This window comes from Bombus huntii, unplaced genomic scaffold (assembly GCF_024542735.1).
Source record: "Bombus huntii isolate Logan2020A unplaced genomic scaffold, iyBomHunt1.1 ctg00000119.1, whole genome shotgun sequence".
Classification (NCBI taxonomy): domain Eukaryota; kingdom Metazoa; phylum Arthropoda; class Insecta; order Hymenoptera; family Apidae; genus Bombus; species Bombus huntii.
In genome coordinates this window covers 120502-133399 of record NW_026099369.1, presented here as the reverse complement: position 1 = coordinate 133399, position 12898 = coordinate 120502, and the positions used below count along the sequence as shown (strand labels likewise).

General features: G+C 34.9%; 1 protein-coding gene and 1 long non-coding RNA gene across 2 annotated transcripts; both read right to left on the bottom strand.

The window, feature by feature from the left end:
* Positions 1–1304: 1304 nt before the first annotated feature.
* On the bottom strand, positions 1305–3474 carry LOC126877094 (uncharacterized). The gene is made up of 2 exons (XR_007694742.1): positions 2980–3474; positions 1305–2199 (listed from the first exon to the last, which is right to left on the bottom strand). It is a non-coding gene; the product is annotated as an uncharacterized LOC126877094 (long non-coding RNA).
* Positions 3475–3488: 14 nt separating this feature from the next.
* Positions 3489–11463, bottom strand: LOC126877087 (carcinine transporter-like). The gene is made up of 8 exons (XM_050639923.1): positions 11391–11463; positions 6362–6622; positions 5865–6060; positions 5261–5535; positions 4943–5068; positions 4497–4676; positions 4217–4431; positions 3489–3821 (listed from the first exon to the last, which is right to left on the bottom strand). The coding sequence occupies exons 1-8, from the start codon at positions 11444–11446 to the stop codon at positions 3532–3534; spliced, it is 1599 nt and encodes a 532-aa protein (XP_050495880.1). The 5' UTR covers positions 11447–11463; the 3' UTR covers positions 3489–3531.
* Between the last annotated feature and the right edge of the window lie 1435 nt (positions 11464–12898).

Below are 12898 nucleotides of genomic sequence, written 5' to 3'. Positions count from 1 at the left end.
TACTATAACGTCGGTAAAGTGTTGGAAATGAGAAACGATTCAAGTATTTTATGTAAATGTACAATTAAATTCGTATTAAACGTATTAAAGGAAACGATATATAAGGAAATAATATACCATAGTATTTATGCATCTTCCGCTTTAAAAATCGAAAACAAAGATCTATATCTTTTTCTTCTTGCTCTTTTTTTTCTTTTCTCGTTGAAGGAATACTCTAGTTGAATTGATTTAACTATGAAATACCGTGAATAACAAAGGATTGCCACGAGACTCGAAACACAAAAAGAGAGCTGTCTTCGCGCATTGTCAAGCTTTCAACTTGTCTCCTTTATTACGAATCGCCTTTGTATCAATATAGGTGATTCATAAATCGCCGACACTTGAAATGAGAGTTTCGATCGACTTTTAAACCGAAGTGTATTTTGTATAACATCTAATGAAACAACATTTTTTATGATCTTTCAGTATTAATACGAGAAATATCTCTATTTGATATATTTAGATATAATAAGAATATTACTTCTAATAAGTATCCTTGAATCCGTAATTACTGATCATTCATAAAATGGAATGCATTAAAACAATTAATTGCTAAGCGTTCATTAGCTACCATCATACCCAATTGAGATTATAAAATGAAAGTTGTAGGATCTTTTTAAGCAGGAATTTTTTTTAATACAAAGGATATTAACATAATGTTCGACATTCTTCCGAAATTGTTCTGTTTAAATCCAATGGAAAAAGCAGTAAATAATTTATAGAATTATATACAAATTTTAGAAGAAAAATTGATAGATAATGAGTTAATTTTGAAAATGCTCAGGTTTAAATGTTACTTGAAACAGATCGAAACTCCGTCACGTGTTCAATTAGAAATAGTAAAATTCTGATTCGTGAAGAGACGCGAATATTTCCAATCTCGTTCCTTTCGATCCTCCGACCTGTTCGTCTTAAGCGCACAATCTCCGTTATACCATCTTTAAACAATGATTCTAGCAACTAGAATCATTCGATCGTTAGAATCATTCGCGTACTTATGAGACTAGCCCCTGCTTTCAGTTACCGATTAAAAAGACATACTATTGTTCGTTGCAAATATCAGCTATCGTTCCTCAAAACCTGAGATTCTTTGAAATATTCCTACGCTAGGGATTCAACTGTACATAATTGTTCAAGGCTACAAGTTAGTTCGATCCTCGTGATGCAATGGATAATAATTCGATCGTCTGGAAAATAATTCTGGACGAGAGAATTCTCATTTAACCCTTGACGGTCGATGATTTTGTAAATCACGTACGATATCGTAATCAGGAATGAATTCTTTTATATTTTTAATCTTGAAATTACACATTACAATTTAATATTGAAATACATATTAAGCTGAATCGCAAATAAATATTAAGGGAGTCTTAAGGAGTTATAATATCGACATTTCTTATCAATACGATAGTGATATAATAATGTGATATAGTACAGAGTGTTTCGTAACTGATGATTCTTCGTATTTTCGAGAAAATAAATTTTGAATATGTTTCGTGAATGTCGTGTGAACACGAGTTGACAAAGCTTCAGAATTTCATTCTCTCGAACGTCGTACGAAAATCTCTCGTTCTATATTTTCAACAGATCCTTTCACATAGTATTATCCTGTACCACTGGTTATTAACCACATTAACTAACCACTGGTTATCACAGTATCAATTACCAGACACCCTGTATAATACAGAATATTACTTCAAATATCCGTATAATGAAGCATTTCATTTTCTATAATTAATTATAATTAAGTTCGGCTGTTAAGGGTTAATACATTGTAACATAAGTGATCGTTATCGTAGAACTCCTAATTATAGGATGGAGTTAGATTAGACGTATAATGATGAACGAGGATCATCGAGCATTAATGTATTTAATTATAGAGATATTTAGCAGTTTATTTTTGTTCGGGGGATTCGTCGATGTGTGTGCAAATAAAAAGTAGAATTGTTTCTTATATTAAGGTTTATGGAAGTTTTATTCGGTGAATCAATCTTATGGACGTGAGTGTATACGCGTATGTATACGTGAGTGATGATTATGAATACTATGAATAGGTTTCTTCAGATTGATTGCGTTGTTATTGGCACAACGACGAACACTGATTGTCATACGATGGCACGATTTGCTTACAATATTCTTTCCTTTCTTTTTTTCTTCTTCCTAAACCATAGAAACAGTCAATTAGAGTTATTTTTTTTTTTAAATGTACGCACAACTCGTTTTAGATAGATAAAAGTCCAGCAGTTGGTGCTGAAGAAATTATAACAATAATTTAAAAAGTCTTCAAGCTTGGATTTTATTAATATTGTACGTTATTTAAAATCGTACAAAAAATATAACGAATAGATAAATAATCGTTAAAAATACGTGGATAATCGTTCAAAAGATATAAAACTGTTTCTTTTCACAAAGACAAATTATCTAAACGTACTATTTTTTTAAATAAGATTTTGTCCAATATATTCCAGTGAAAAATGTTAAAAACATTAAAGGAATCAAAAATTTAAATCTCCCTAATTTATTATTTACGTAATTAATAAATTACGTAATTATTAATTTACGTAACATTTTCGATATTATTCTACGTAATATCTTTGAATATCAAATTAGCACCAACCGCTGAACGATTCGAACGTGCGTAACGCAAGTGAAAATTAGCATTAAAATTATAAAAGCTCTTAAAAGATAATAATAAAAATTATATAGGAACACGATTTCTAAGCTCGCTCTTTTTAGAATTAAGGCTTACAAATTCTTAAACGTAAACGATAAAAATAAAAATTAATGTAGGAGAATAGAAAAATAATATGTTCCGATTTTTTCTCGTACAAAAATCGTCAGACTGATCCGCTTGTAATATTGTTACTTCTAAAAAAACACGAATCCTCCTTCGTGTTTTTTAATTGAATTATTATTAAAAATCAGATAATTATCGTTCACAGGAGTGATAGTGTTGATGTCCATTGAAGTGTGTCTTATGATAGCAAGGCAACGACCAGAAATGTTGGTCCCTTCCGAATTCTTCGCCTTGCTTGATAGTCTGAGGAAGATTCTGGCCGACAGTTTCCGGCAGGAACAAAACCAGTGCAGCGCCAAAAAAGGACACCGTGCTGATAATGAGCATTGGAAATCCCTCCCAAATTCTAGCCTAATGAACAAATATTAATTTATATGAGCAAAGGTTAAATACCATCAAAATCTGGTCAAAGTATTTCTCATTTAAAAAGTTTCATTAGAAAGTTTCAACCAATATAGTTTCATATCTTAAGTTATTCCATCATTTTTTATTTTAAATTTCAATTTTTTGATTAAAGATCAGTTAAAGAAAAGCGTTGGTTGCAACTTCCAAAACGGGCTTTCTAGAAAGTGAGAAATATTTTGATCAGATTTTTATAATATTTAACTTCTTCAGGAAACAACTTGTTTTAAGATAAGAAAAAAAGTATTTTACATTTTCATGAGAAAATTTACATGAGAACTTTTTCATAATTTCTAATAGCGCTTATTGTATCTTTTGGAATAAATTAAAGAGAAGTTGAACGTGGATGTGCTTAGCGGTGTTTCAAAAATGTTGTAACAACAATAGTAGTATAAATATTTATTTACCGAGTCAGTGATATATGGCGCCAAAGAGTGTGCAACTATTCCGAAAATATGAATGAACGATACGCCCTGCGATCTGACTGGCGTGGGCAGAAGTTCTGCTGCATACTGAAGACCAACATTGGCTGCCATGTTCAGACAGAATCGCGACAATATTGACATTACTAATTTCGCGAGCACTGGGGAATAAATTAAAAAATACAAAATTAATCCTGGGTACACAATACTTGATTGTAAGTTTAATTAAAAATATAGTCCGATCGAAGCTTAATCAAAATCAAATTAAAATTTCACACAAACTTTAAACTTCTATAAATCTCCAAATTCTAGAAAACCAACATATAGAAAATTATTGCTTCTAAAATGTGCACACCTCTTTCAATTTCGCCACTAAATTAATTCCTAATAATTCCTAAATTCTAGTTCCATCAAAATAATTATTTTCCAAGATTAATACCTTCGAAGTTGCCAAAATTCTTTTACATTCATCATCAACTTAATTTCAGATTTTTCTCAATAATACGTCATTATAATCGTTTTAATTTTACTTTAATAAACAGATCGATATATTTACTGGAATGCAGCATAAGTTCAGCGATACTGAGTACACAGGTCATTGCCATCGTGAGAAATCCGCAGAGTCTACGACCCCATCGGTCGAGCAACAGGGCGAGTAATAACCCAGCTGGAAGTTCTGTGGCACAGGCGATCGAGAACGACACGAACACCGAGCTCTGGATAAGTTTTAATGAATACACGTGACCGTCGAACGAGATCAGGGTGAAACACCTACAAGATTGTATCGGTTATTTATGAAGGTTTTCTCGCAACATGAACTCGTATCTTATACTTGCCAGAATGCAACTAGAAGAATAGTGTTTCTCGCCAACCGTGGCGTTTTGAACAGATCGAGCAGCGTCGCTGATTCTTGAATTTTGTCCGGTGCCTCCATGTTACTCTGCAAGAATTTATTTCGAGAATAATTAACGAAAGATATAATACGAGTCGTGCCTTTAGCCCTTACACAGTTCAAAATTCATAACACACTGAAAAGAAATTTTATTTTCATTTTATTCGTCATTAATAGATAGCACGAACAGTGGCACTTTGCATTCTGTTTTATGGAATTAGTCGGCATGGCTTTTGATATCGAGATTTATTAATATAATGGGTGGTTGGTTGATTAAATACTTTTCTGATCCGAAATACAGTCGGGAACAAAACTAAGTGGATTAGTGGAGAAAATGTAAAAATTCGTATTTTATATTTTCGACTTCTTTCCGCTTGTACCACCAATTACCAACCACCTTGTATAACTCGATTTAAGAATATCAAGATATAACTATCCTCGACGACATGAAAATCGATGAAACGATCTTTAACAATAACAAAATCAATATATTCATCTCTGGTGGTTGCAAAAGCTCTTGAATCAAGAACTCGAACCGTATAGTTCAATCGAGTACAGCAACGTCAAAATTATCTTCGAGGAACAATTCATCAAAAATTTCTCACGCAACATCATCTTTCACGTAATAGAAACATTGACTTCATACTAACGTTATCTCTCGCGTGACTGAAACATTGGCTTATCGGTCGAACCTCTCGCACTTTCTACTTCGTAGAAGGCTTACCGATAATCAGAGGAATGTTGATACAGTTATCGAACGCCAGTCCAGTGAGAAACCTACAGACGGCGAATGACCAAAAACTATTTGCGCTGGCAGTGAAAATGGAGGCAAAAAGGGCGATACCATTGCAGAACATTAAAGCTGGGATACGACCCTTGTGATCGGCGATCCAACCGACTAGGAAACCACCGATGATGGATCCGCAGAAGAAGATGGCCTGCGCCGTTGATACGAGGTATTCTCGGTCGCATACCCAATCTAGCTAATCACCAAGGTTAAGAGTTAGTCAGCGAAAAACCAGATTCATATTTTTCAGAATATAATTTTAATCCTGCTGCGGTCTTCGAATTTTTATATCTCGATTCTGCTCGCAGTTCGATGAATGAAAGAGTTCTTTATGCTCTGAAAAAAACGTTCGCGTAAAATCGGAACGAGGAATCATCCGTACTAACAATTATCGTCTTATACTTTCTTTAAACTTAAGAAATTTACTATAACAAGGTTAGATTAGATCGGAAATGACCCAAAGAACGCAGCAGAAGTGTAAGAATTTCGAAGCATGCGATTCAGACAACGATGTGAATACTTCACCTCAGTTCCTATACTAGGATATGGAATCTGCGTAAAATTATACTCCCATTGAGTACATTTTATCGTTTTGTTTGTTTGGAAGCCCGATGAGCTCAGGCTCTTATCGCTCTTCAACAGCTCTGTGAAGTTTACGTCCTTCCGTTGACATTGTTCGTAATAAGGATAAACGTTCGTCACTGGAATCGCTATCTTAATCCTAAACACCCCATACGATAGATGATTGATCATTTTAATTATTAAAATAAGAACCAAAGTCCAGACAGAGTAATCCAAAAATATCTTGTATCTTATCGTGAAATTTTTCTACAATATTTTCTAATAATTTTCGAAATGTTCGAAAATTCGAGAAATTCCAGAAATCGCGATATCTCGCATATTTTTCACAATATTTTAAAGTCACTTTCTACGAACAATCAAAAATATCGTTCAAAGTTTAAAGGAGCTTTCGTTGCTACGTATATCTCCTTTTCTTTCTTTCCTTCATTATACATACTTACCTCTCTTCTTCGGTGAAATTCGAGTTTACTAATTCGTCTATCCTGCACCAGTGTTCCGTGGGAATAATCGTAATGAAAAATTGCGAGAAATAAAGAAACGCGTACGTCGCGCCATAAGGTAGTAACGACAATAACAACAGCCATTGATATCTCCCGTAGTCACCGACATACGGCAGAACATCATCGAAACTTTCCAATCTTGGTCTCAATCGAGTCGCTTCAGTGGGCAATATAGAGTTACTCTTCTCGTCCTTCATTTCGCTGAAACAGAATCCATCCTTGATTTCCAGGCGTAGCAGTATAAAAGTCGTATAACAAAGTTTTCAGTCTTCTAGTCTTTGAAATAAATGTCATTCGGCAGTTCCTTTGATGTTTCACATTCTGTAATTCCAATTACAATGCTCCTTTCCTCTCCCACAAACAGGAAATTATTTTCTGACAGAACGCAGGAACAATCTTACCCGTCATTCACGTTTTCCCCTTCCATAGTTCGAGCAGCAAAGTCTCAATTATGATTTTAGATTTTGAAAGGCAACGGAGATGAAAGAGGAGACCCGATATGCTGATCGAAAGACGTTCGGAAATGAACTGAAAGAACGAGCGAAGTCCGGCAACTGTTCGCTTTGTTTTCGATTCGGTTAAACGTTAAATTAAGTGTAAGTATTTGCTCGAGTGCCGGCCAATTACTGTGCCGGGAGTCAAGTGAATCGTGACACGCGACTCGTTCAAATTGAATTGCATACGAACCACGCTCGCGAGATCATCTTTAAAAAGGGCTGATTCGGTATACGCGGCGATGTCAACGTGATATCTACATGTCTGAGGAAAGTTTCGACGAAAGAAATAGCCTCGAGTGCTGGTTAATGGTGTTCGAGTTATCGTTTGGATATCGATATTATAGATTTGCAAATGAGATAGAAGAACCGAAGGAAAGTTTGTCGACTCTGTCATATTTAATTAAATGCAGGAGAAAAATTGAATGGAATAATTTTCTGATTAATATTGTTTCTTTATTACTCGTAATCCTCTTACCCGGCGACTTAAGGGTGACTTCCGGTTACAGTGCTTAACTAAACTAAGTTTTCGATCAATATATTGAACTCTATTGGAAAATAACCGAGAAAATTTTAAGCCATCGAAGGCTAAGAATAAATGAAATAATTGAAGGTTTTTCAAACCTGTTTTAACACTAATATCAGGGATATAAGAAGATAGTACTTCTGATGTATCAACGCAATTATTTGATTATTTACCATTCGTTAAAACAGACGGTCTTAGGGACTGAGGTGGTTAATTAGATATTGAAAAATTAAAAGAACGATTTCCAAGTTAAAAGTAAAATAATATATCGATCTTTCGCAAAATTTTTATATCAAATTGTTCATTTTCGTATCAGATAGAGCAAAAGGTTAAACTGATATGTTTACTTGAAAATGGATTCAGGGAAATTAATCATTTGCCAATTAAATTTAAGCGAATACGTGAAACAATATTATCATATGGAATAAACACGGAAACGAAATAGCTGACAGAAGAACCATCGATTTCGAGACATCGATTAGAATGACTAATGTCATTGTCAGGAGCGAGAAAGTGGTCGAGTGCTCGAAATAACTGACCTGTTTGGAAAATACGACAACGAGAAACGTTCGTGTCTACGAGCCATCGTGTCTACATAATAAATACTTGCGTGTGTACGTCTACACAAATGGCGGCATTTTTAAAATCAAAAATAGAGTATATTACCCTTGATCGTCCAAACGAAACAATTGCTTATAATTACAAGACATTTGATACAGGACTTTGAGAAATCACTATGCTACAATTTGTTGGAAACATTTAGCTTGCACATAAATCACATATGAGCCAAACTCACGCGACTGATAACGTTACATTGCACTGAAACTGAGGACTCGATCGATTCTCAAAATTCCAAATACAATCTTTTAAATTAATTTTCACTCATTATCAAGAATCCAATTAAAATTTCTTTTTCCTAATTTATTAGTAACATTCTTAGGTAGAACTAATAATTATCGCTTCTCTTTTATAAACGATTATCAAAGCGAAAAATTAAATTCAGTCTATAGAAGAAAATGAATACAGAAGTTGAAACCCTTACCTGTCACCAAACGATTCTTCTATGTCTAATTAACGATAGTCTCACGACGTCAAAGTGAAACTCCAAACTGATCGTTTCTCGTTGCTCTTTGTTCAAAATATCGATCACGATTAATCAGGCACTACCAACCACATCCACTAATATCACTGTCAGATCGATTAACAGCAAGTTATGAAATTAGTAATTAAGGGCACCCTCGATCAAACCATTTTTCTCTCTCAACGTCACACTAAATCATGTCAAATGTATCTTTCCGTTCCAAATGTCGTCGACTAACTTCCAACGAACAAAATGTCTCAATACACTAAGTTCGATACCTTCGTGTTCTTTGTGGAGATAACCGAAGAATTTTTCCGTTATTGTAGCATTTTCGTTGCTGCTTCTTAATTTAAAAGTAAAGAAATAAAATTAGTTTGAAAAAGCAATTAAAGTAATTCACGTGGGTTTCTTTGAAGACGGCGGAAAATCGATGATAAAACGAAATAGAAATAGAAATAAAATAAAATAAAATCTGCGATTAAACGAATAATTAATACATGTTATTTTGAAAAGGAAATTGGCGATAAAATAGGCGAAAAACAGTTTCTATTAAAAAGGTTATACGAATAATCAACGCAGTTTGCTTCGAAGCAAAATTAGAATTGGCAATCGAGCGTATGATTGACGATTTATTTGGAAAAGTTAGCGGAATCAATGACTAAACAAGCGAGATTTCGTTAAACACACGATTTCCTTCGTAAAGAAAGAAAAAGTAGATTTGTCGATTACACGAATAATCGCTACAGTTTATCTCAAAGAAGAAATAGCGCGGATGGTCAAACAGGCGAGAAACAAGGTTTCTCCGGGAAAAGAAAATAAAATAGCTGATCGAGTAAATAGTAAATACAATTTACCTTGAGAAAGAAGCAGACTCGAGCGATCAACACTGTTTCCCTCGAAGAAACGCTAAAATTAATGGTCAAACAATCAAAGTAAGTAATTTTTCTCGAGGATAAAGTAGGATCAGTAGTTAAATCAACAAGATTGGTACAGCTTCCCTTCAAGAGACACTGTGATCAATATTTATACAGGCAGTCACGGAATCTCCCTTTCGACTGATCCAATCATTGGGTGAAACGATTGTATTCGATGAAATTTTCCTCGAAAATGAAGCAGAGTCGCAGATCCTTACGTAAACGACCGATCAAGTTTCCACGGCAATAAACCTAAAGTCCCTGGCTAATTGAAAATATAAAGGAGACACGACCACATTTCCATTTAAAGAAATGCAATTGTTAGTTAAACAACGATAGGATTTTCTTATTCGAAAAGAGAGGAGAAAAACGTCCGATGTTCACGAAGTCGTGTACAAATATGAAGGGGAAACCGGCTCGCGTATCGCTGATATAGAAGCTTGCTTAGCGAAGACGAACACGATACTCGGTGACACGTGTTTGCCAATAAAAAAGGAGAGAATCGAAGAGAAACGGAACCAAAGGAAAAAACGTTGATTGACAGTGGAACCGGCGAAACTAGAAATAGTTTGGAAAACACGATTTTCCGATCGCGAACATCGAGGACCACGTGCTCGCGTTGCCATTGATCGAACTCCATTTAGGTTTGCGGCAAATCGTCGCAACAGCGACGTTGGTAGAACAGAGACACAGAGTTCTTCTGTCTCACAAAAAGCAAGGTGCATACATATGTATTTCCTTGTTTCTCCAAAGCATAGTGGCGCCACGCCGGAAACCGGTTGTCCGAAGTCAGCCATACTTTTCAATGGTGTTGAAATGAATTTGTTACGCCATGCGGCTTGCCATAGATCATATTCTTAACTGTCGGTCGCGGCACTATAATGTCGCAGACGGATCGTCGCGGCTGCCCGGCAAAACAAACATTGTAGTGGCAAGCGCATGGTTCATTAAGCAGGGCGACCTCCAGAAACGTCGATTCGTGGCCGTTATTTTATCTGGCGTAAAAGAATGTGGCGTGATCCGAACGTAGTGGGACTGAAAACACAACTGATTTTTGCAATTTAAATAACGGATGTATTGAAACGAATTCAGTGCATTTTTCAGGTAAATTTGTCGTTTGTTTTACCGGGTTTGATCTTGGATCGACTCTAGTATATTTTTCATATTTAATTGAAATGGGGAATTGCGTTATGTTATTTGTTGATACTCTGTAGGTTAGAAATGTTAGCATCGTTATTTTAGAATTAATATTTACAAAAGGCATAAATGTAATTGAATTCTAAAGAGGATTAATTAAGAATGCTCAAGCTTTTTGTGAGATTGGTTTTTTCTTGCAAGCTACCTCTATAAATTAGACCTCTCCTGAAGGGACACGTAGTTTCGTCAACCGGTTTCTTCTAACAAGATTCGTAGAATTAGCTTTTTGCGAAGGGACTGATTTATGAATATTGTTTCTTCTGAAAAGACTGCTTTGTTACCATAAAAAATCAAGGACAGGTTTTCGTAGTTTATATTCACCGAAATATTCACACACACAATAATTTCGAACAGTACGATTAACAAATTACTAGATATGTCTGTACAAATTTCACCTTACGCTCGAAGATACAAGCAAAGCGAAAATTAAATTTCCAAAATCAAATATCAAGAACAGTAAATAACTATATGCAGAATATTCTTCTAGCGAAAGACAGACAGTCTCTACTCACTATGTACATACGAAGAGAAAGATACACACTACATTCCAAACACATGTCCAAACACAGGAATGACCTCGTAACTTACATAACACCACAACTGAAGAAATTACACCATATAACATTGAATGTGACGGATGTAATATGGCACATCAATTATCGAACAAAAAGTTTCATAAAATTCAAATTAAAAGAAATATGGGATCGCGAAACACACAACGGGTGTGCATAAGTTATGTACGTAACTTCCAACTTACACACATGCAATAGGTTTAACCGTTACTGGCGTTGATAATAACAGAAGCACAGTCATGGATCCGTTACCATGTCTAGTGTCACGTAAAATAACAAAATAAAAAAAGGAATTTGAGGTAAAAAATAAAAAAAGAAAACTTTATTTTTTTTTCTAACATCAATACACTTTACAATTTACTTCCGAACTCTAGGCGTGACTTTCTAAGACTGACTCTTATGATTTTACTTTCGATCGGATCCGATTACTTTCTTTTGTCATCCCTCAACATCCCCACCGTCCATGCATTTGCTAGGCGTCCGCGATCGTTGCCACGTGCTCTTTCTTCTAGAACCTTCGGTGGAAGGACCGTTGGGATGTTGATGGTTCATTAGGCACTTCAGCGATATACATTGTCGCCGAGTGCCGCCACATCTTTATCTCTATCGTCAGTCCGTCGGATTTGAAGTATGCCGGTCGTGACACTAGCGTTGTTTCAACGAGTTTCATTCCCACTTGATTTAGTGTCGCTCCTAACCGCTGGTTCACGCAACAGAGAAGGATAAAATGAACCACGACAGATATACAATTACATACTTACGTACTATATGGTTCAAAGTCTATAAATAATATTGTAGACGGTATAATTAGAGGCCTTCTGTACTATTTCCGCACGCAGTAACGTCCTAAACGTATACACGGAAAACTTTAAATCGTAGCACAATTGAAGCCAGAAGAAATTTTAAAGTGAGCTAAAAAATGAAAAACAAGCCGAAGATTCAAGAATAACAGAATTACACTGGAAACTCTATTTGGGTGGGGGGAGGGAGGGGGTTGCGTTTGAAAATCGATCGCGTATTACGCGGTAGGTAGTAGTTGACTGATATGATTGGAGTAATAAATGTCATTACGGATTATTTGATATCACTGTAACTTTTTGAATAAAATTCAATGTCAAGATTTATTCATTATCGATACTTATCTTGTTTGCAGTAGATTGTAGAATCGAGATATTCTGTTCGTAATTTTTTATGAAAATGTTCTTCGCTTTGATGAAGAATTTTTATTTTTAAAATGATATAAATGTGATATCTCGACGATATAAACGACGCTTTTCTTTATCTGTATATAAACTAAGCAACTTCTAGTTTTATAGATTTTTACACAAAGTTCGTCAAAATCATACGTAAGAAATATTTTCTTTAGATCTTGTACCGATTTACTGAATTACATATAGTAAATCATGCTAATATTTAATAACTAAATATAACTAGATATAAGTAATTATATTAAATAACAAACGGGATCACAATATTGTTTATGGGTACAGAGACCTTAGAAAAATTATGATCGTAGTCACGTAATTACATTGGTTCCTCAAGAATCCTGTCTACCTTGATAGATCATTAAGCAACGTGACTGGAATCGCATTGCGTCGTCGAAGGAAAATTTTTTATCTTTACTTTGTTGTATGAAAATGCTTTCACTGACTGTGTAGAGGTCGGACTGAGGGAAATCTGTGTTCGCTTCTGG